At 36.4% G+C, this 25,371-nt stretch overlaps 1 protein-coding gene, 1 long non-coding RNA gene and 1 pseudogene across 2 annotated transcripts; all 3 read right to left on the reverse strand.

The window, feature by feature from the left end:
- Positions 1 to 10,825: 10,825 nt before the first annotated feature.
- On the reverse strand, positions 10,826 to 14,508 carry LOC143605133 (uncharacterized). Its single transcript, XM_077081360.1, has 2 exons — positions 12,994 to 14,508; positions 10,826 to 12,840 (listed from the first exon to the last, which is right to left on the reverse strand). Exons 1-2 carry the CDS (start codon positions 14,506 to 14,508, stop codon positions 10,840 to 10,842), a joined length of 3,516 nt encoding a protein of 1,171 aa, XP_076937475.1. The 3' UTR covers positions 10,826 to 10,839.
- Positions 14,509 to 16,068: 1,560 nt separating this feature from the next.
- LOC143605136 (uncharacterized) lies at positions 16,069 to 16,805 on the reverse strand. Its single transcript, XR_013148447.1, has 3 exons — positions 16,688 to 16,805; positions 16,520 to 16,609; positions 16,069 to 16,199 (listed from the first exon to the last, which is right to left on the reverse strand). It is a non-coding gene; the product is annotated as an uncharacterized LOC143605136 (long non-coding RNA).
- A 4,374-nt stretch (positions 16,806 to 21,179) lies between these two features.
- Positions 21,180 to 24,445, reverse strand: LOC143605134 (receptor-like protein EIX2; annotated as a pseudogene).
- Between the last annotated feature and the right edge of the window lie 926 nt (positions 24,446 to 25,371).

A 25,371-nucleotide genomic window follows, 5' to 3' on the forward strand; every position in this document is an offset into this window, starting at 1 on the left:
TGTGTGATCGATTTAGGCGGATGTTGGGATGATCATCTACCTCTGATGGAATTCTCGTATAACAACATTTATCACACAAGTATTCAAGCCGCACCATTTGAAGTTTTGTATGGGCGAAAATGTAGAACGCCTGTATGTTGGTCCGAAACAGGAGATAATCGAATATCTGGACCCGAAATAGTCCAAGAAACAACGGATAAAGTGTTGCAAATCCGTGAACGACTTAAGACGGCAAGAGATCGATAAAAGAGCTATGCAGACGTTCGCCGTAAACCGTTGGAATTTCAAGTAGGCGATAAGGTTTTACTAAAAGTGTCACCATGGAAAGGAGTTGTATGATTCATTAAGAAAGGAAAGTTAAGTCCCACGTTTTGTGGGACCATTTGAGGTATTAGAACGAATCGGTACTGTTGCTTATCGCTTACAATTTCCAGAAGAGATGAAAGGAATACATGATGTATTTCATGTCTCTAACTTACGTAAGTGTCTGGCTGATGAAACTCTAACCATGCCTTTGAAAGATGTCGAAATCAATGAAAATCTAAAATTTGTAGAATAACCTTTACAAGTGGAAGATTTCCAAGTCAAGAAACTTAAACGTTGAAGGCTAAAGTTAGTAAAGATACGATGGAACACCCGAAGAGGACCTGAGTTTACTTGGGAGTTAGAATCAGAATGAGGAAGAAATACCCACATCTGTTCTAAGCGAATCTCGAGGACGAGATTCATTCTAAGGTGGAGAGGATGTAACATCACGAAAATTTTGGACAAATTTTGACAAATAATAAAGTTAAGGGACTAAAAATATTTACGATATAAGTAGTGGGTAAAATAAAGTAAAGGATGACATAAGTTTATGTTAAGAAAGGGAATAAGGATACTCCATCCCACATCGGAGAAAGAAAGAAATATTAAACACTTTATAAGGAGAGAACATTCCATGGAAATGTTCTTAAGTGGCCAACCACTCTCCCTAGTCCTAGCAGAGGGTGCGAAGCACCCGACGCGCACGGGCACGGGCTCGGGTGAAGGGCGATGGGCGCAATGTGGCACTATGATGGTGCACACTCGCATCGCCGAAGCTGCTTCGCGATACGCGAAGTTGTACAAAAATTTCTATAAATAGGCCGGCCATGGGGGTGGCCCTCACTCATCCAACACACTACAAGTCTCACACTTTGCCTCGATATACGTGCCACGGCCCGAGATGGCGATATCCCAACAAGCCTTACCTCGAAATGCGTGCCATAACCCTACTTAAATACCCTCTCGACTTACCTTCAAGTAGAAATGTTGTTCAAGTAAAGCACAAGCATTTCTATAAATAAGCCATTCAAGGTAGGGGTTCTGCCAGATTATTATAATATAAATGGCTTAGACCCTAGTCAGGGATATAGCTTGTACCTTGATTTTATAAAGTGGAAATAAGATTTTATAAAGTCGAGATTATAGATAAAATAATACTTTTTTATTTTATATAAAGATTTTATATTTTTTTTATAAAAGAAAGTTGAAATATATGTTTCTTCACGAAGAAGAAACAAAGGTTTATAAGTGATTAACAAGAAAGGACTAGAGGTCCTTAAAGGACTAGAGGTCCTTATGTCAAGGTAAAGGCTAGGCAATCAGACTAAAGGTCTGAAGCTAGATCGTTGATCTAGTACTTATAAAATGTTATTCTCATACTATAGGTCCGAGGTAACGAGACAAATTGGTGAGAAACACCAATCAAGAAGAAAGGTGAATACGTCCAACTTTTTATAAAACAAAGTCTTGAATGTTTGCATGGGATTGTATCCCTAAAACTTTATAAACAAAAGTAATACTGGCCCTCAGGTTATTGTATACGTTTGTCTGGATCCTTACATATGTGGGCAGACGGTGGGCACACCGCACCACACTTGCTAATGCCTCCGCCACGTTGGGCCGGACCCAAGAAATGTCCGAGAGGGGATTATCTCGTGTATATTGAATAGTTGCCAAGACCTCGATGCTGCGGTATCGCTGAGAGGTTTCAAGTATAACTGGAGGTTTATAATAGTATATTTAACTTGGTTGTTTCCTAAGCCACGATGGGCCGGGTCACATGATACCCAAGGGGATAACTAAGTAACTTTAATGTTTTATGTCAGCGTGTTTACCAGCATGTGTTGCTGACGTATTTTTTTATAACTGTTTTACAAGTAATGGAGAATAGGTGTTTGGAGACAAAGGATAGCCGTTAGACGATCTGATGGCTCAAAGGATGTTTTAATATTAAAATAATGTAAATCATGGTTTTAATATCCAAAAACTTTTGTATAACTTAACGGGTGTTTCAAACCCCGTGATTTGAATATAATAATATTTTATTAAAAGTCTTCCGCTTACAACATTTAACTCTGATGTATTTACAAAACAGGTACCAACTTACGAGTCACACGCCCAGGCCCTGAGCTGGGGTGTGACAAGTATATTGGGCTTATCTTTTGTAATTATATTTGGCCCAAGGCCTTGTACATAAGCCCATTGGGCATTTTATAGTGAAACTATTCTCATGCATGCTTCCCTATAAAGCATGTCATGAGATAAAAAAGCTTTTGTCAAACACTCTTATCTTCTTATTTATTTCTACCTCTCTATCACAAAAGCCGAACATAAAACTCCAAGATCCGAGACCAAGGTGACTCGGTGTGATATTCCGCTAGCACCGTGTTTGGTTGATCCAAGATTGTTGTTAGATCCACTCCTAGAGAACCTACATTATTCCCAACGATATATATCTTGAGTCTAGACTATTGAATCACATTCATAAATTATTTTTAGTAGCATGTCAAAATGGGCTGTTTTAGAAACCCGTCAATTTGGTTCGAGTCAGAATCCGAGTTGTCGTTTTAGAATATGTATTTAAATGGATGCACCTGCTATATTATTTATAGCAGATAGCCGGAAAGTGGCAATGGATGGAGATGGCGCTATATTTTTTTTTCAAATTGTATATTAGGTCCAGCCCAATAGAATTATGCATACACAGGCCACAGCCATAGCCAACCCGGTTTTTCAAGTCCCAGGCCAATCAATAAACGAACAAAGATACATATCAAACTTCACTTATTATTATATCAAAGAAACTAGCTCAAAACCTTAATACAACAAACTTTGAAATATGAATGTGGTGGGTGATATCTAACTCTAACTTGCTAGATCTATTTATACTAGTTAGCCAACTTGCCAACTACATGCATTTATGTCCAACTACTTGACATAAATGTCTAACCACATTAGTTATGGCAACTACTTCATTAATGCCCAACTACTTGACATTATGTCCAACCACCAACTAGCCTCTTAACTCCATACACCATAATGGAATGCATAGGCCTGAACCTTATAGATCCGACTCGGTTAACTACCAACAGTTTTTGAGGGGGAAAGGATCGTGTTTCACCGGTTTGAAACAGGGTTTTAACCAGTTTGGTTCACGTTTGACCTGATTTGTTTGAACATCAAAGTGTACCGTTACAATTCGATTTTAACAATACGCTTAACCAAACAGGGATCAGAATCGGGTTCCATTCTAATCATCTAATCACGTCCAATTTGACATTGATCGACTAGATAGTTTCTTCTAAGTTGATTACAGTCTGTTAGTGATAAAATTTTAGATGTAAAGTTGAAGCTTTAAAAATAATTCACTAGTTTCTTAGTTTTCATAACCAGTCCATAAAACATGGATTCATAAATGTTTGGCCTATTAAAGGCTACCCCGCTAATGCTTAGTCCATTATGAAAATTCTGACTCGAGTGTCGTAAGATGGCCCTTGAGGTTTCGGTTTCAAGACCACTTCTAACGAGTTATTTTGATGATCATTAGATTCAACTCGAGTTTGAGGACACGAAGAACATCCCAACCTTGTATTGATGTTGGGACTAAGTCGAACCACTGGGGTTTTGGTAGCAACCGTATTTTGTAAAGAAACACCAAAGCCATTCTACCAATGTCTACAACTTTTGCCGCATGACACGTACGGGAGAGTTATTTACAGAACTACAATAATTATGAGAACTGCGAGAACCAACAAAAGATAATTCATTTATTTATGTATTTATCTAAAATTCTACCAATGTCACGAGTATACTTGAATTGAAATGCATATATTAGTGTGCTAAGTAACGGGTCAAAACGGGTTGTGTTAGAAAACCATCAATTTAGTTCACGTCAGAATTTGAGCTTTCGTTTTAGAATATGTATTAAAATGGGTACACCGGCTACTTTTTTATAGTGGATAATGCAATGGGTAGATGACGCTATTGGTGGCAGCGTCATGGGAGGTGTAGGTGGCTGCGGGGCGGCAACAATGACGGAGTAGGTGGTAGGGGTGCTAACAACGTGGTTAATTAAAGATTGGTAATGCTTTTTTTACACCATTTGAGCAATTTGTTGTAGATTATCTAAGGTTCAAATCCTGATTTTACTTTACATTTTAATATCCGTAAATGCTTTCAAAATTCCATGGTTACTTTTTTTTTAATGGCAAATTCCTTGGTTACTTGACTTGACTATTTAAAGTGACTAAAATGCAATATTGGTTCAGCCCCAAGTTAAAACACACACAACACAAGTATGCATGTGTATAATATGCAGAGAGAAAGTATATGTTGTAGAAATACTAAAGAAAGAAGCAAGAAAGATAAAAGATGAAAGTACAGGAGGAAAGTAGTAACCTGCACACTCTATTACTCAATAAGCACACTCTATTACTCAATAAACTAAGTGGTTATTAAATAGCCTTACATGAACTTCAAATTCAGCTAACGTCCACCATAAAAAATGAAGTCAAAACAAAGACTCAACAACCCACTTTCTCCTAATTGACCAGCTATAACTAACAACCATTTGACCAACTACTTTAATAATAACAAAACTAATAGAACCATACAATTATTATCCTAATATATATCAAATCAAATATATATCGGTTCTATTAAAAACAAACAAATAAAAGCAATAAACTCTTTCAAAGAAAATACTAAACGTGGGTTAATTAAAACCCTTTATTCCAGCTTGACTCAACTCCGCTTGACCGTTAACTGCTGACCCTTGACTGGCTTGACCAGTACTGGCCCGAAACATCCAGATTATATCCAACAATATTCAACACAAATTTCTTTTAATATATACACTTTATTCTTAAGAGTTGAAAACACAAAATTTGTTAAATGTACGAGAAAAATACTTGGTCATAAGCCTGCAAGTAGAATACTCTTTGTCTTTAGCCCATCGATATTCAGATTGCATATTATGTCCATCCCAATTGCATTAAACATACACAGCCATAATAAATCCGGATTTTGAGAGTAAAGGTCGGGTTTGACCAGTTTGAAACCGGGTTTTAACGCTTCGTTTTGTGTCTGACCAAGTTTAGACGGGTTATAAAGTACACAGTTACAAACATATTACAACCACAGTTCGGTCCCGTTTCAAACCAGGTTCAACCAAACCGTGATCAAAATGGGGTTCGGTTGGTTTCCAACCATTTTTCGCACACCTATGCCCATAGGCCATAGCATCTATTTTCATCTACTCACGTCAAATTCAATATTGACAATACGATTTCTTGTAATTAGTTGATTACAGCTAATTAGTGATTAAAAATATCAACTAGTTTATTAGATTTTATATGCTTGTCTTGAGTTAGGTTATAATAGAAATTATAGTTTTTGTAGGAATAATAAGAAGTAATCTTGTGTCATTGATTTTGAACATAGAGAGTTGAGATTAGTTTAGGGGGAAAATCAAGTGTGAAAGAGGGAGGGGGGGGGGGGGGGGGGTTAAAAGGAATAACACATTTGTTGACTTTTTTTTGCCACATGCAAGGCACATGCCAAATTCCCCTATCATTTTAAAACGTCCATAACTTTTTTTTATGACGTTTTTATTGAAAAACAAATTCACCATAATAACGAGTGTCTTTTTATCTTTTATATGAGTACTATATTGTTATATAAAAATTAAAAAAAAATTAGTGGGTTTTTAACAATACCCTCATTTCTAACCTTCTTAGGAAAATCAAACTTCTTATTTGAACCTAACCCTGCTTGCCTTTTATTTTTAAGTGAATTGTTTATTGAATTTCCTTGAATTATTTGATTAGGGAATATTAAAATATTATAATCAAAGCTTAAATTTTGGTGAGCTAGCGGAATCGTATCATCCAAGTATAAACTGATATGACACTTGGAGGCTTTATGTACTAAGAACGTTCACAAGAGGTGTTTTTAGATATGTTTTTGAGAAGAGAAGGAGAGTAATTTGGATGAGAGAGTGTTTGATGTGGAGGAAAGAGAGTGGATTAGTTCTTTCTAAAACATCAAAAAACAAGTATGTGAGTGTTATTAGCAAAGGGAAGAGAGGTGAGAGAAATAATTGGTTGCGCGGATGTCACCTGACACACCAGAAACACCTTATAGAAATGGCTTATTGTGGATGCTATAATGCCTTTAAAGAAAATACCATGGATTTAGGCCCATTAATAATGAGTCCATAAAAGATGGATTAATATAATGGTTATCATAATAAAGGCTAGTCCGCTAATAGTGAGTCCATTAGGGCAAAGGCAAAGCCCAAATACTTTCCAAACAAAAGGAGAGTTAACCCAACAATAGGAGGGGCTCCCTCAACTCTCACTAGCTTACTATCTTATATATTGACCAACCAAACACTCACTTTTTTATCAATAATTCACTCAATTTCTCTTGTCATTCATGTGTATCAAACACCATCAAACTCTAACAATGGCTACACCTCTATGTCACATGCGATATAAGTGAGGGTTGTTTGCACAACTACAAATATTGTGAAAACTGCAAGAACCAATCAAAATAATCCACTTATTTGTGCATTTATCTAAAATTCTAACATTAGCCGTAAAATACACCAACGTTCATTTATACCTGAATTTATAGGTGATCAAATCGGGTTGGTCAAAGGAACCGGAACCGGTTCAGAACCGGTTCCATTAGTCAACATCACTGTTTAAACCGGTTCCATGGTCGAACCGGTTAGGGAACCGAACCGGTTCCCCAACCCTCGGACCCGGAACCGGTGGAACCGGTTCTGACCGGTTCCTAAACCGGTTCTTACACTGTAACCGGTTCCAACCGGTTACAGTGTAAAATATTATTTTTTTTTTCGTTTTTCGTTTCCGCTGCTTGTGTAGGTGATGATTTGTGTTCTTCTGATTTCTGAAGAGGCTCATGCTACTTTTGTTGTTCACCCACAGAGCAATGGTAAACAACATATTGAACTTAATGCTATGAGTGTCAGCGTGTTTGAATTGATTAGTCTGTATCGTGTATCGTGTAATGGTGAACTTAAATCTGTATCGTGTTACATTTGTTGAGTTTGCTATGTATTATAGTCTTTTGGCTTACGCAAGTCAAATGCTGAATTATAATCAAGAGCGGTGTTATACGATTCGTATTTGTATAACATGTTGAATAAAAAAAACAATTAACATAAAATTCATTTTATTTACTTTAAGAAGTTCAAAAAAAAAAGGTTACATGTTTTAAAATATTCAAAAACAAACTAACAAAACATTAAACTTATAAATATAAAGTTGTGACATATTATTTCTAGAAAAGCCTTCTTGTTCGTCGTAATTATTGAGTGGCGACTTATTCATCAGAATTACTTGTAGAAACGCCTTCTTGTTCGACGTGCACTCGAACATCAAGTGGTGTTTCGTCTTCCAGAGTGGTTACGTGTTGAACACGATCGATTGAGTCCAAGTGATCCTTCAAGCAAATGCACATCTCCACCGACTCCGAATTCAGTCTTGTTCTTCTCACCGATATTACCCTGCCACTAAGAGAAAAAGCAGATTCCGAAGCTACCGTAGAAGCTTGGGCGGTTAGTAAATCACAGGCCATGGTGGCAAGAATCGGAAACTCGGTTTCCTTTACCTTCCACCAAGCCAAAACATCAAAAGTGCCATATTCCTCTTCGGATAAACCGGTAGAGAAATCATATGCACTATACCTTCCTAGTTCGCTTGAAGGGGTGTTACCCCTTTGTTTTTTAGCCGTTATGTTCATAAGGCTAATCATGGGGTCTCGTACTCTAGTAGCACTTGAACTTGATGAAGACCCCCCGGCGTAGGCATGTGTATGTTTGACCCATATTTATTTATATAAAAGTCATACATAAATTTAAAATTCAAGTTAAAATCATTTTGTGCCTCTGTTGAAAAGTTTGGGTCAACTTCATGCATATCTAAGGCTGAAAAAATTTCGTCTATCACACATTCAACCCCCGTAACATTTAACATTGGGTTTAAAGCGGCGGCGCAAGTAAAAATCGGTGGCAATTCAAGAAAGTATTTTTTTAATTTAAACTTCATTGGTAATATGATGTTTGAAAACATTGGACTTTTATTTTCAAATTCTTTAAGATTGTTAACGATTAAAAATAACTCCGAAAGAACCAAGGGACTTGTCGGATAATACGTTCCCGATAGTTTCGTAGTTGATGTTTTAAAAACTTCAAGAAAAGTCGATAAGTCATTGATAATTTCCCATTTCTCATTTGAAAAGGGGATTGCCAAATCATTCTCGGCAAGACTAGAATGAAACATTTGTAAAGTTTCTCTTTGTTTCAAAGCACTTTGAAACATTATGCAAGTGGAATTCCATCGATGAGGTACATCCCAATTAGCTCCCAAAGCTTTTTCTTCCCGTATCTTTACAAAATTTTCTATAATCCATTTGTCTTTTTTTACCTTTCTTAAAAACTTCATGTAGCATTACTCTAAAATCGTTTATAACCGATGTAACCTCATCCGAAGCAAGTCCGTCTTGCACGATTAAATTAATGATATGTGCAACACACCTTGAGTGAAAAAATACACCATTGCAAATCGGCGTATATTTTAATTTTAATTTATCAACCGCCGATGTATTATTCGACGTGTTATCAAATGCAATTGAAAATATTTTATTTTCTAGTTTATAAGTTTTTATAACATAATCTAAAATTTCAAACAAATTATCTCCCGTATGTGGATACTCAAAGAGTTCGAAAGCAATGGTGCGTTTCATCATTTCCCACGATGACGGGTCTACCCACTGAGCGGTGACACAAAGATAAGATTCGGGTAGACCATGTGGAGCCGACCAAACATCACTAGTTAAGTTTATTCCCGTATTTATATTTTCAAAATATGCAATTAATACCTCTTTGGCCTTCTTCCACAATTTTAAACAATAACGTTTAAGAGTATGACGACTTACGTGAGTGTATTGTGGTTGAAGCGTATCTCGAATCATGGCGGTTAAGCGAGGGTTGTCGAAGTGGCTAAACGGCAAAGCTTCTTGAATCACAAACTTCGCCATACGATCTTGAACTCGATCAATTTGGTATGTAAATATTCCGCCTTCACTATCCATTTGCGTTTGTTGCGACTCGACGTTCTGTTTCAACGCCCTGCAATACGGTCTTTCGATGTGTTTCTTCAAATTTGAATTCGAAAGTGGGTTTAAATAAATCCCACAAAACTTGCACCGAGCCTTCAATGAATGGTCACTCAATTCAACCAAATCCCAATTGCACCAAATCTCTTGATTACGATTATGAGGTACAATACGAACGAAACTTGGTCCGGCGGTGGAACCTTGACCAACCGATGATTGTGAGGCAGCCATAACAACAAATATGAATATAGAAGAAGAGAAAACAAGAGATTAGAGAACTCAGAACGTTGTAATAGCGTTTTTTTGTATTTTTTTGCGTTCGGGTTTGCGTTTTGAGTGTTGTGATGAACCCATTACACCAAATACCTATTTATACTAGTAGTGGGGTGTTTGGGGAGCGAAAAAACGGCCATTTTTGACCTCAACGGTCAAAAAACAGCCATAAAACCGTTTCCCAACGGCTAGAACTACTCCAACGGCTAGAACCGGTTCCGAACCGGTTCCGGTCGAACCGGTTCCAGAACCGGTTCCGGTTCGGTTCCGGTTCCTACCCGGTCCACCTCCAAAAATGTCAAACCGGTCCCGGATCGTCGGGTTGAAACGGAACCGAACCGGTTCCTACGAAAAACGGGTAGGAACCGGTTCGGTTCCGGTTCGGTTCCACCGAACCGGTTCCAGGAACCGGTTTTGTTGTCCACCTCTACCTGAATTGATGTGCATTACTTATGTGTATTTGTATATTAAAACCATTTAGTTTCCGTTTTTTCGTTTTTCTCAATAGGTTCGAGTCGGTTTCAGAGCAACCCCTGGTGATATTTTTACACCGGCCAGCTTAGTTCCAGGTAAGCGACATTTGGGTTTCTATGATGAATTAAGTGGCTGCTATGATCAATTTAGAGATAGAAAGAATCACAGAGGAAGAAGAATAATTTATGATTTTATGACTGAGAAATTTGCTGTATTATGTATAGATTTTGCAGCTGAGTCTAAAGAACGAGAAAGAATCAGGAGATTGGTTATTTGAACAATAGTTGCTGCATACCTCTTTTCAGGACTGCTTTTCGGTCATCATTGTTGCTGTTGTTTCTCGTTTATTTATTTTCAAAATTCAACTGCAAAACCGAATTCAAATTAATAATGCGTGAGACTGAAACTATGAACCGAACGGCATTCAAACAAATAGCAAACTTGTTTCCGTCACATGATTTTTATGGTATGCTTCTGATCTTCAGTCCACTTCTTCTGTCGCCTGTATTCATAAGTCTCATGTATTGCAATACCTTATCTATTTATATAAATCACACCCATGGTTGCAGTTATATAGTACAAACAGAAGGATTTAAAAGCAAAATTATATTTTCATACAATATTATAATTTATAAGAACTTATTTGACTTCTCTGCCCCTTTTAATCTTGGAAACTCTCACCGCAACCATCATGAATACCTTATCCATTGCTTCCTCTGCAATCATAAAAAGCTTCTGTCTCCATTGCTTCTTGAATGACAGGACTCCAATAACACCCCAAAAACCTGTTGCAAATCCGCACGTTATGTCCAAATAAAACCATACATTATTTGGCTTTTTATTGCTTGTTATGGTTGGTGGTTTTTCGTGATTGGAGCAATTATTTGGCAGAGGAGCACCACACAGATCCCTGTTACCCGCATATATTGACGGGTCGGTAAGTGTTTGCAATTGATTTCCGGTTGGAATTCTTCCTGACAAGTTGTTGTGTGACAAATTCATAAAGCTTAAAAAGTTCAAATCTGCCATGCTTGGAGGGATCGTCCCAGTTAAATGGTTGTCTGAGAAATCGAGAGAATTTAAAGCCTTCATCTTTCCAATGCTATCTGGAATACTCCCAATCAGGTGATTATGAGACAAATTAAAACCTATTAACATAGCAAGTGCAGTCACCTCTGGAGGGATTTGTCCAGTAAGTTTATTGCTTGAAAGGTCCATGTTAAAAACTAACCGCATCGTCTTTGTGTATTCAAGATTCGTTCCTTTCATGACCTGCATCACATTAATGTACTGAACCATAATCCTATCATCACTGTACATTCCCTCTTGAAAATCTTGTTGTCCATCCTCAATCATCCCACTCAATTCTCCAAAACAATGAGGGATGGATCCTGTTATGTTGTTGTGTGCAATGTCTAAAATATGAAGATGCGGGAATTTGCATAAAGATTGAGGAATACCTCCTGTGAAGCTGTTTTTATGCAACCTGAGAATCTTCAAATGTGTAAGATTTTCTCCAATCCATAATGGTATGCTTCCAGAGAATTCGTTATCACCCAAATCCAAAACAATCAAGGATCTCAAACTGCCAAAAGAGGGTGGAAGTTCGCCACTGAAGTTATTATCATTCAGTTTCAACCATTCTAACGATACAATGTTTCCTAACGAACTTGGAAGAACTCCAGACAATCCATTTGAACTAAGTATAAGCATTGCCAGGTTTTGTAGATTCTCTACACAATCGGGAATAATTCCAGATAACCGATTACTGCAAACATCGAGATGTCGCAAGCGTGCACTTTGGCACAGTGACCTTGGAAGTGACCCATTGAAAAAGTTGTCATGTAGAAGCAAATACCCGGTATATTCGCTAAAACGAAGGTTTGTCAAAGATCCACTGAGGTTGTTATGAGAGAGATTTAATTCATCAAGCATGGACATCTTCCACAACCCTGTTGGTAGAAGTCCATGTATGCTTGCATTAGACAACACCAAGCGCTCAAGCCTGTTCTGAGTTTGAAGCCACCATGGAAATCCATTTGTAATGTTGCAGGATTTAAGGTTAACAGTTCTTAATTGGAATGGAGGAATCCACTCACGTGAGAAATTGAAGATCAGCTTATAATTAGAAGATGTATTTAAGTTCTCCAACGTCGAGAGGTTAGTAAAATGGGCATCAGAAACCACTCCTTCTAAAGAATTATCTGAGAGATCTAAATCAACGAGTTTACTGAGTTGCCCAATTGAAACTGGGAGACTTGTTAGCAAGTTTGCTGACAGATCTAAATATTCTAATGAATCTAGAGTTCCTAGAGATGCTGGGACTGGACCTGTTAACCGGTTTGATTGCAGACTCAACCAAATTAAACCTTTTAATCTTCCAAATGATTCTGGGATTGAACCAGTTAAAGAGTTAGACGTGAGTCCTAAGACTCTTAAATTGGTTAGACTTGCAAGAGATTCTGGAATTGAACCAGTCAAGCTGTTTTCCGAAATCTGCAACTCTCTTAAGTTGGTTAGACTTGCAAGAGATTCTGGAATTGAACCAGTCAAGCTGTTTCCCCAAATACGCAACTCTCTTAAGTTGGTTAGACTTCCAAGAGATTCTGGAATTGAACCAGTCAAGCTGTTTCCCCCAATCTGCAACTCTCTTAAGTTGGTTAGACTTGCAAGAGATTCTGGAATTGAACCAGTCAAGTTGTTCCCCCAAATCAGCAAGTCTCTTAAGTTGGTTAGTCTTCCAAGAGATTCTGGAATTGAATCTTTCAAACTGATTCCTTTGAGCGTCAAGACTCTTAAATTGGTTAGTCTTCCAAGAGATTCTTGAACTAAAAATGTCAAATTGTTTCCCCAGAGCTCCAAGACTCTTAAATTGGTTAGTCTTCCAAGAGATTCGGGAATTGAACCTATCAAACTGTATCCCCCGAGCCGCAAGACTCTTAAATTGTTTAGTTTTCCAATAGATTCTGTAATCGAGCCATTAAAATTATTGATATTTGAAAGCAACATCTCTAAAGCATATTGGGAACATTCAGACGTGTTTGATGATGGAATTATCATTTCTTTTCCAAAATAATCAATTGATAAGCTTAATTCCTTGAGATGACATTGTCTCCAAATTCCAACAACCTCAATGCTCTCAAAGTTATTGTCATAAACATCGAGCTTTAGAAGGTTAGGCATGACAGGAATTGACGAGTTCAAACAGTTAAATGAAAGCGAAAGGACTCTCAGTGAGGTGATGTTCATTAATTCAGATGGAAATTTTCCTCCAATTGAATTCTCGCTAAGATCAAGATACTGTATGTTAGGTAGGGCACTGAAATTAAGATAAGTGGGTGAAAAATGGGCATTGTTAAGGCCACACTCTGACAAATGCAATTCTGATAAAGAAGGGAACATGTTTAGCAGCTTTAGAGAGTTCCTTGCTAGACTAAAATAATATGATGAAAGATCAAGGAATGTTAAGGATGTCATGTTCTGAAAAAAGTGTGGGAGTTGACCTTCAAAATGGTTGAAGCCAAGATCAAGATGTTGGATTTTGGGAAGTATTTTACTTGAATTAAGATGAAGACCGAGATTAACATCTGAAAGTTCACAATATTTCAAACTTAGGTATGTTAATGAAGGAATTATGTGAAATACCATATCAATATTTTTTGCATGAGAAAGATTCACATAACTCAAGTCAAGATGATCGAGTGAGGAGAGGCTAGAAACCCATGACACGTCATTTGCAATGAGCCATTGTGTAAAGTAATGACATGAACCAAGATCAAGAACCTTCAAATTGGAAAGATTTCCAATGTGATGGGGAATAATGCCACTAAAGCCTGCATAAGAAAGATTGAGGTAACTTAGTTGCTTGAAGGAGCCAATGAAATCTGGAATCTGACTTCCTTGAAAATCATTCCCACTCAAATCCAGATGCTTCAGATGCCTCAACTCGCCTAAGTATGCGTTCACCTTATCGCCTTCTAAGTAGCATTCTTCTTCTTGTTCTTTGTAGTAGTAGTAGTACTCCTCCTCCATAGCATTCCCGCGATTTCCCCGGAGATGGAGCCCAACAACATTTCCGGTGGCGCCATCACAACGGACACCTTTCCACGAGCAACAATTAGTGCCGACCCATGATGAGAGCACCCCGCACTCATCGTTAATGCTATGTTTGAACTCGAGTAGCGCTTGTCTCTCTTGCTCATGGAAGCTTCTTGTTGAATTTTGAGCACCGAGACATGTATATTCGGTTGCCACCAAAAACATGCTTAAGAGAACGAGATGAAGCCCCAAAACCCGATGATTTCCCATCGTTCAACCTCAACTTATTAGAAAAAACTTGAGTCGAAATATGAGCTTGGTATAATGAACAAAGTGCATGAAGTAATAATTGTGTAGATGGAGGGGACCTTAATTATGGCCCATGGAAGACTTCACAAGTCGTTTGTGGATGGATGATATATAAAGGCATAATTAAATTGTATCCGCAAAATTGCTTCCATATATCTTATCATCCAGGCATAAATTGTATCCACAAAACTGCTTCCGTCTATCTTGGGCTACCTGTTGTTTTCTCCCTAAATTAATTATTAATTTATGATTCCCAACGATAAGCTCCGATATTGAAAATATCGATACCGAAAATCACCAAAAATGGGTACCGCTACCGAAAATGCCAGGTGGGGTACCAGCACTGAAGGTGAAAATCGGTAAAATACCGGTAATGTATCGAACCGTACATTCGTACCAACCCCAAAACCCTCAAAAAGTTGGTTATGATGAACTGTACTGGTACCATGTACCATGCTCATACTTAATATACACATGCATATATATGAAGTAAAAAAAGTGAAAGTCAATACAGCACACATGCATGGTTTGTACTACTGCTAGATAAGTAGATATAGTGGGTTCATAAGTTCAAACATTAACAAATATAATACATATAGTGGATCCAATTATCAGGAGTCTAGATTGTTGAATCACATTCATTATTTTTATAAGCTGGCAAAACAGTCGGGTCGTGCTGAGTAACGTGTCAAAACGGGCTGTTTTAGAAAACCATCAATTTGGTTCAGGTGAAAATCTGAGCTGACGTTTCAAAAATTATGTATTAAAATGGGGTGCCCCCGCTATTTTTTATAGCGGATAGTTGCAAGGGTGGAGATGACGCTGGTGCATTGAGTGGTGTAGGTGGCTGCGGGTGCAATAATGGCGGTGTAGGAGGCAGGGGTGCTAACAACGTGATTAAAGTTGAGGTTGAATTGTTAATTTTGTTGTACAGTTTTCTACACACCTTTGGGCAATTTGTTGTAAATTATCTAAGCTTCAATCTGGATTTTACATTACATTTTAATAGCGGTAAATCCTTTCAAAATTCCATGGTTACTTGACTTTGCTTATTTAAAGTGATCAAAATGTTATATTCAACATCATATAAACATACACAGCCATAGCCACTTCTAACAATTAAGTTAATATTGATGATCATTAGTTTCAAGTCGAGTTGGAGGACACGAAGAACACCCCAACCATGCACTGATGACGGGCTAAGTCTTAACCCCTCGGGTTTTGGTAGCAACAGTATTTTTGTAACGAAACACCCAACTAACTCTACAAACGCATACAACTTTGTACCACAGGACACATACGGGAGGGTTATTTACATAAGTACATATATAATGAGAACTGCAAGAACCAATAACAAATAATTCATTTATTTATGCATTTATCTAAAATTCTAACAAATCATATATTTATGTGTTTGTATATTATAAGCATCTACACATATATTTATCTGATATAGACAAGTGTATAAAACTTGCTAACAGTAACAGAGATAGGGGAGACAGCAGGGAAACTTACGGTTAAATTTTTTTGTAGTCAAGTAAACTTACGGTTTCCTCCATATCTGTTCTTGATATTTAGCTTCTGCATGTTTTGGTCTTTCACCATTGCGCTTCCGACACACAACATTTCCGGCATAGTTGAAGAAATCACACCTTTCCCAAAATAAATAAAATACACATTAGACTGAATATGTTATACTTACCTAAACGTTTAATTTGCTTAAACACTAAAACAATCATGTTTAATAAATGGCTTACACGACACAATTAACATGATTAAATATAACCAGTTCAATAACATGAATGACATGGCCCGTTTTAACCCTTTTAACTTCATGTTGTGTAGTGTTAAAACTTGTTGGCTCTGGTTATAGTAATCGGTAGCATTTTGACGCATTCTTCCTATTAAAGCAATTAAAATATATAAAACGATTAAAACGCGTTGGTGTGAGGAAAAAAATTTAGGGACTTACGAGGGGCACTCCCACTCTCCCTGCCTCTTGGGGCGTTGCTCTCGGCAACGAAAACACTTTGTGTTGCTAGCAAAATTCATAAATTGACACCTAAACAAATTAATAATATCAAAGCTCATAGGTTAAAAACTATTTGTATATAAAAAACTGTGTATATAAATTTCTTACTGTGGGCAGTTCCAGTCTCCTTTCTTCATTTCAACATCATTTGTTCCAACCCTCTTCGGCCCCTTGGTTTTGCATTTCAAGCACCGAATATTTCTCCAAAAATTCATAAAATTGCATCTACAAAATAAAACATCTATATACACAATCATTAATTCAACTATAAGTTCCCTCAAGTGATGTTTTTTATTAAAGAACAACAAAAATGTGAAAAGCAATGAAACCAAATTTAAAACCTTATTTACAAACTTATTGAGGACAATTCCAATCGCCTTTTTTCATTTCAACATTGTTACCACCACTGTTTTGAGGACCATCTTCGTTGCATTCCCGACACTTTTTATTCATGGAAAAATTCAAAAAATTGCACCTACAAAAACATTTAAGCAAATTATAAACTTAAATTTCGAAAAGCAAAAAATTATGGAAAAGGATTTCAACATAAACTCACTTGGGACAACCAATCTCCTCTTTTCATTTCAATATTAAGCGTTGAATCGCTTTCCTTTATTTTAACAAACTGTACCTTTCTAACAACGTTTGCAACCGGTTTTTGCAACTCCGAATCCCTTTCCGTCAATTCAACAGACTGGGCCATTCTAGCGACTGTTGCAGCCGGTTTTTGCAATTCCGGGTCAACTCTCGTGTCACTAAGCTTGATCAACTCCAAAAGCAACTTCTTAGCAGATGCTTCAACACCTTCTGCCCTCGAAGGCTTGTTATCAGAACCAACAGATGGATCGAGTGCATAACTTAATAAAATGCGCACAATATCTACGGTTCGTGCATCTAACTCACTGTCTTTTAATATCATACTATCACATGGGCTCTGTCACATCATCCTTTAAAGACACATATACCACCTACCTATGTTTAAAATGCAAAATACCAAATTTATTAGAAATAAAATGTTTTTAAATGTTTAAAATAATAAATATAAAAATAGCATACGTCGCAAACGTTTCCCGGAATTAACGGTTTTTCAGTTAATATTGGGACAACCTTTTTCTACAAGAGTTTGAATGTCTTGCATAGATAGTGACCTGCAATGTGATAAACAACAGGTCAATTCGGGTCTACTAAAATTAAATAATGGGCAATTTGAGTCTTCCTTGTATCATATCCCCAATTTGAATAACCTAATTAAATCAAATCAAAACCTGGTTTTTGCGAACTGACGTCTATTTCTTTCTTTCTTCTGAATTGGTTCAATAAGTTATTTGATAGTAGATATGAAGTTATCAATTAATTGGCCTCTGTCCATTGATTTTGGAACCCTAACATTGTGAGTTAAAACATTAAACTGGTTTTTGAATTGTTTTTGTTTTTGGAGTTTTTAGAATTATTTTGATATGAATTGAAGTATTATCTTCACTTGATGATCCTTCGTTCCTTTATTTGCTGTGAATCTTGACTGAATAGATTGCCATTTTCTCAAATGATTAAATAATAATAATAATAATAATACCCAAGCCTCTGATTTAGCAAGTGTTGTAATCTGAACCTATGACTGAATTTTAATGTAATGTTGCAACAGATAGGCCGCAAAGGTGTTAAAATATGGAGAGTTGGAGACTAGTTTGAGACTACAAAGGTCGGAGATCATAACCATGGTAATGGAGAATGGAAAGCAATGAAGAAACGAGTAATGGAGAGTGGAAAGTAATGAAGAAACGAGTAAAGGGTATAATGGTAAAATTATAATTTTCTTTTCTTTTCTTACCAACTAGGGAACAAATAAAATGCTTACTTTCCTTTCCTTTCCATTTAACTTGGGAACACGGAACAATATCACTTGTTTTCCTTTCTTTTCCTTTCCTTTCTTTTCTCTCTTTAAATGAAACTCGGGAACAGAGTATTCATGATGAAACTCTTTTGAACATTGTTGTATCTTTCTGCTCAAGCATAGATGTTTAAAGGCTATGTCTTTATTAATTAACCTTCAACTCTATTGATTGTCTAAAGGTTATGGTTTTATTTATTCTAGTAACTTTTTTTTAATTCTTGTGTTTTGCCTAAATATTTTTTTTTTGGAACGACTACTTTCTTTTTTGTGTTTATGCCATCATACTCTCCAAATTGGAGAGTCTTGTTGTCTCACTCTGACCAGACTATGTTGTCTTAACAGAGCTCACATTGGCTTCAGAGTTTGGCTTGGGCATTCCCGGGAAACCATACCGCCAACTTCCACTTAGCAGTCGTGCCGCCACAAGAATAGAACTCTTTGTCATAACACACGGTGGGACGAAAACCCGGGTGGGTTTGGGATTCAAACTGATAACCTTGCATAAGGTCTGGTTCAAACCTTTCACTGTCGTCTGCCTTAATTCACCAAAAGTGACACAAGTAGAGATCCAACTTGGTCTTCATTGGAAAATTCAAATCTCCTACCATTAAGCAACAAGTGATGCAGGGGCGCCCCTAGGGGCGGGGGTGGTCAACGGCCCCAGTCACCCAGCTAGGCCTGAAATATATTTTTTTTAAATTTAAATGTATTGTTATGAAAAACATTATGTATATTTAATGTTTAAACTCAACTACATAACCACTTGTTTGGTCTAATGGCAAAGAGGTATGACTCTCATCTAAAAGATTGTGGATTCTAATCTCATTTAAGACATATGGCTTTTCTTTTATATAAAAGTTTTTTACTTAACCCAAATCATAAACAATTAAGACAATTTAAAAATTAAAGTCTTTAAACCTAACAAAATACTTCTTTTACTTAAGGCCTAAAAAATTCTTTTACTTTGGCCCAAAATTTTTTTCACCTTATCGGATACGGCCCTGAAGTGAAGATGCCTAAACGTTCTTAATAAATGTAATCCGTAAGTTCCTTTAAGAATAATTTATTTTTGGGAAAAGAAAAAATGAACTAATTTACAAAAATAAAGATAAATAAATAAAGTAAATGATAAGTTAAGACTTGATTCCATTTTTAACGGCTTCGAAAACATATGAAAAAAAAAGTATACATCTTAATTATTTGCTCAATTGTCTTAATAAGATGATTTCTAACTTTGATGAAAAAATAAAGTAGCACGCAAAACTTTGATGAAAAAATAAAGTAGCACGCAAAACTAGTAGTTAGAATACTATGCGTCATGGCATATAAACTCCAAATAACGCTTATGAATAATTTATTATATGATAATGTTTGTTATGCAGGAATGATTAAAATCGTTGAAATGTAATGGACCATTATCGGATAATGAAAAAATGTGGGTGTGCCTGTTAAAAGTACATTAGCAAATTTCAATCTTGAGTTGATTAAATATTCAACAAATTTATATTCTACATATGTGATAATTGACGTAAATAGTCTAAAATTTGCAATCTGGGCTGCAGGATGGTTACTAGGTTAACTGATTCCTGATGGGCCTATCAATTAATGGTTGTTATTAGACCATTGGTAGTATAAGGCTTTAACTAATAAAAAATACTATCACATAATCGAAGGGCATTCACAAACTTAACCGTAATGGGTTAACTAACAACATAATTATTAAAAATAAAACCTTGTTAGTAAAAGCTGTGAAAAATGGTTTGATTGGTTAATAAAAGAATTTGACCCACAACCAAGCCCATAGCGCCCACCAAAATGGGTCGAACTCGATTCTCTTCAAAATCGTTAGTTCGTATTGAACTTTTTAAAATTATGATATATACAATAAAAATACATATACTTTTATATTTAAAAAACGAAAGGTTTAAACAAACGATTCCAGGTTCCAAACTGCCAGCCAGATTGTAAGACAGTTAAACCGTCAAAACCGAACCATTTGAATACTTATTCTAAGAATAAAACAATAATTCTAAGAATTTTACCAGTATTTTTTTTCTGTTTGTTAGTAAGTTGGTATATGCTAATTTCAGTTTTCTGTCCCAATACCAACAACCCCTGTTCAATGGCCAACACAAATCCACAACACCAAACAAAACCCCCGATTTGTTTTAATAGTAACGTGATTGTGAATAGAAGTCAAGTTTCCAGAGGCACACAAGATGTTTGATGAAATGACTGAGAGAAATTTGCTTTCATGGGTTGTATTTGTATTATGCTTATATTTTGTAGCAAGATTGGTTCTAAAGAATGAGAAAGAGTCAGAGATTGGTTCTTTCAACAACAGTTGGTTACGTACCTCTTTTCGGGATTGCTTTTCGGTCCTCATCATTGTTGTTGCTGCTCTTTTATCTCTTTTCAAAACTCTAACTGCAAAATCGAATTCAAATTAATAATGGGCGAGACCGAAACTATGAACCGAATGGCATTCAAACAAATAGCGAACCTGTTTCCGTCACATGATTTTTATGGTGTGCGTTTCTATTCTTCAATCCACTTCTTTTGTCACCTGCGTGTATTCTATCTCATGTATTGCAATAATTTCTATTTATATCATCAAACACAGCCATGGTTACAATAACATACAGTACAAAACAAGTATTCAAAAGCAAAATAATATTTTCATACACATATAGAGTCATTTATAAGAATCTAGTTGGCTTCTCTGCCCCTTTTAATCTTGAAAACTCTCACCGCAACCATCATGTATACGGAGCATGCCTTATCAGTTACTACCTCTACAATCATAAAAAGCTTCTGTCTCCATTGCTTCTTGACCAACAACACTCCAATAATTCCCCAAAAACCAGTTGCAAATCCACATGTGATGTCCAAGTAAAACCAAACATTATTTGGCCCATTATTGCTTCTTGTGATTGGAGCAATTTTTTGGCAGAGGGGCACCACACAGATCCCTGTTACCAGCATATATTGATGGGTCGTTAAGTGTTTGCAATTGATTTCCAGTTGGAATTCTTCCTGACAAGTTGTTGTGTGACAAATTCATAAAGCTCAGAAAGTTCAAATCTGCCATGCTTGGAGGGATCGTCCCAGTTAAATGGTTGTCTGAGAAATCGAGAGAATTTAATGCTTTCATGTTTCCGATGTTATCCGGAATACTCCCACTCAGGTGATTATGAGACAAATTAAGACCTATTAACATAGCAAGTGCAGTCACCTCTGGAGGGATTTGTCCAGTAAGTTTATTGCTTGAAAGGTCCATGTTAAAAACTAAACTCTTCCTGTTTGTATATTCAAGGTTCTTTCCTTTTATGAGCTGCATCACATTAGTGGTCTGATCAATCATAGTCGCATCTGAGTAACCTTCAATAAGAAAATCTTTATTTCTTGCAATAATCATCTCGCTCAACTCCCCAAAGCAATGAGGGATGGGTCCTTTTAAGTTGTTGTGTGCGATGTCTAAAATATGAAGATATGAAAATTTGCATAAAGATCGAGGAATACCTCCTGTGAAGTTGTTTTTATGCAACCTTAGAATCGTTATTTCCGGAGAATTCGTTATTTCCCAAATCCAAAATAGTTAAGGATCTCAAATTTTCCAAATTTCGTGGAAGTTCGCCATTGAAGTTATTATCATTCAGTTTTAACCATAACAATGATGAAGACATATATCCTAGAGAACTTGGAAGGACTCCAGACAACCTATTTGAATTAAGTATTAGTGTCCCCAAGTCTTGTAGATTCCCGATACAGTCAGGAATATTTCCAGATAACAAATTGCTAGAAACATCAAGATGGTGCAAGCGTGTTCTTCTGCACAATGACCTTGGAAGTGACCCACTAAAAAGGTTGTCTTTTAGAAGCAAATGTTCTGTATATTCGCTAGCAGGTAGATTTGTCAAGGATCCACTGAGTTTGTTATGAGAGATATCTAATGCATAAAGCATTGGCATCTTCCGAAACATTGTTGGTAGAAGTCCATGTAGGCTAGCATTAGACAACACCAACATCTCAAGCTTCCTTTGAGTTTGCAACCAGTGTGGAAATCCGTTAGCAATCTTGCAAGATCTAAGGTTAACCTTTTATAATTGGAATGGAGGTGTCCACTCATGTGAGATATTGAAGATCAACTTAGAATTAAGACCGGTGTACAAGTACTTCAACATCGAGAGGTTACCAAAATGGACTTCCGAAACCACACCTTCTAAAGAATTTTCAGAGAGATCTAAATCAACGAGTTTGGTAAGTTGCCCAACTGAAACTGGTATTGGACCTGTTAACCGGTTTGATTGCAGATTCAAATAGGTTAAACCTGTAAATCTTCCAAATGATTCTGGGATAGAACTGGTTAAAACGTTATACGATAGATCTAATACTTCTAATGATCTTAATCTCTCCAAAGCTTTAGGTATTGAACCTGAGAATCTGTTGAACATGAGATTTAAGACTCTTAAATTGGTTAGTCTTCCAATAGATTCTGGAATTGAGCCGTTTAATTGATTATCATCTAAATACAACATCTCTAAAGCATATTGGGAACACTCAGATGTGTTTGGTGATGGACCTATCATTTCTCCTCCAAAATAGTTACTTGTTAAGCTTAATTCCTTCAAATGACACTGTTTCCAGATTCCAGTAAGCTCCATGCTATCAAATTTATTATAACAAACATCAAGCTTTAAAAGGTTAGGCATGGGTGGAATTTCTGAGTTCAAATTGTTTAATCGAAGGCTAAGAACTCTTAGGGAAGCCATATTCCTTAATTCATATGGAATTGACGAGTTCAAACTGTTTGCTGCAAGGTCAAGGACTCTTACGGAAGTCGTGTTCATTAATTCCGAGGGAAATCTACCTCCAATTGAATTTTCGCTAAGATCAAGATAATGTATGTTAGGATGGGCAGTGAGATTAAAAACAGTGGGTGAAAAGTGGCCGTTGTGAAGGCCACACTCTGACAAATGCAATTCTGATAAAGATGGGATCTTGTTTAACAGCTTTAGAGAGTCCCAGGCAAGAGTAAGATTATATGATGAAAGATCAAGGAATGCTAAGGATGTCATGTTCTGAAGAAAGCGTGGAAGTTGACCTTCAAAATTGTTGAAACCAAGATCAAGATGTTGGATGTTGGGAAGTATTTTACTTGAATTAAGATGAAGATCAAGATCAGCATTAGAAAGACCACAGTCACTCAAACTTAAGTATGTTAATGAGGGAATCATGTACAATACCATACCAATATTTTTTGCTGGAAGAGAATCCGTTTCACTCAAATCAAGATGCTTGAGTGAGGAAAGCCCAGAAACCCATGCCATATCATTTGACATGACTAGTTTTTGGAAATGGTTAACTGAACCAAGATCAAGAACCTTCAAATTGGAAAGATTTCCAATATGGTGGGGAATAATACCACTAAAACCTGAATTAGAGAGATTGAGGTAACTTAACTGCTTAAAGGATCCAATGAATTCTGGAATTTGACTTCCTCGAAAATAATTCCCACTCAAATCCAGATGTTTAAGATGCCTCAACTCGGTCAAATATGTGCTCACCCTATCACCAACTAAGTAGTAATCTTCTTTGAGGTTCAGGTTGTTAAATTCCCCGTAATTTCCCCTGAGATGGAGGCGAACAACACTTCCGGTGGCACCATCACAATGGACTCCTTTCCACGAGCAACAATCAGTGCCAACCCATGATGAGCGCATTCCATACTTATCTTTAACACTACGTGTGAAATTGAGTAGTGCTAGTCTCTCCTGTTCATGGCAGCTTCTTGTTGAATTTTGAGCACCGAGACAAGCATATTTGGTTGCAACCAAAAACATGCTAAAGAAAACAATAGGAAGCCCCGAAACCCGCTGATTTCCCATCGTTCAACCTCAACTTATTAGAAAAAATGAGTCTCAATATGAGTTGTTATGATGAACAAAGTGCATGAAGTAATAATTGTGTAGATGGAGGGGACCTTAATAATTATAGCCCATGGAAGACTTCACTAAGTCGTTGTGAATGACCAATGCATGGATTGTATCCTAGCTTACTTTTTTGTTTTCTCCAAAAGTTTTATTAATTTATCATTAATACATCATGCATGGATTGTATACACACACACAAACGAGGTAAAGAAAATAATCTCAATACATCATGCATGGCCTAGTCCTACGCTCCTACTGCAGCTAACATTCACAAATGCATACATGCATAATACATATAGTGTTGATCCATATATCATGTGCTGCCGTTTTAGAAAAGATATATTAAAATAGGTTTACTCACTTTTTTTTTTTTTATTTATTTTGGTAACGGCTAGTGGCAGCGTGCAATGGGAATAAGTATGATTTGTTATGACTTAAGACGAACAAATCATATTAGACTTTAAAAGTATTTATGGCACATGGAAGACTTTTCTTTGCTAGAGTAATTTGACTTCGAATGCCAATTCCAAATGAACTACATGCAATTCAACGGATATATATGACTATTATTTGTTTTCCAAACAAAAACCAGTACGTACCACTTTAAAAAGGTTGGTACAAATGTACAATAGATAGAAAAAGAGTTGCTGTTATTTTTTTTTTAAAGTATTTAGTAATTTTAAATAGCAAAATATACTTTTGACATGCTAACGCAAAACATAACAGAGATGTGAGGTGGAGAAGAGAAGAGGGCATGAAATTCTTGGTGTTTTTACTTTTAACGAGAGCAACGAATAAAACATTTTTGGTGTTTTTACTTTTTTTGTTTTTGATTTATATTTTGAGTTATGAATTTTTTATTATTATTTTTGAAAAAAAATTTTTGAGGGGTTTTTGATCTTAATAGAAAACCCCTAAAAGAATTCAAAAAAATAATTAAAAAAAAATCATAACACAAAATATAAATA

This window comes from Bidens hawaiensis, unplaced genomic scaffold (assembly GCF_021521415.1).
Source record: "Bidens hawaiensis isolate Kalapana, Puna unplaced genomic scaffold, B.hawaiensis_p1.1 tig00068068_1, whole genome shotgun sequence".
Taxonomy (NCBI): domain Eukaryota; kingdom Viridiplantae; phylum Streptophyta; class Magnoliopsida; order Asterales; family Asteraceae; genus Bidens; species Bidens hawaiensis.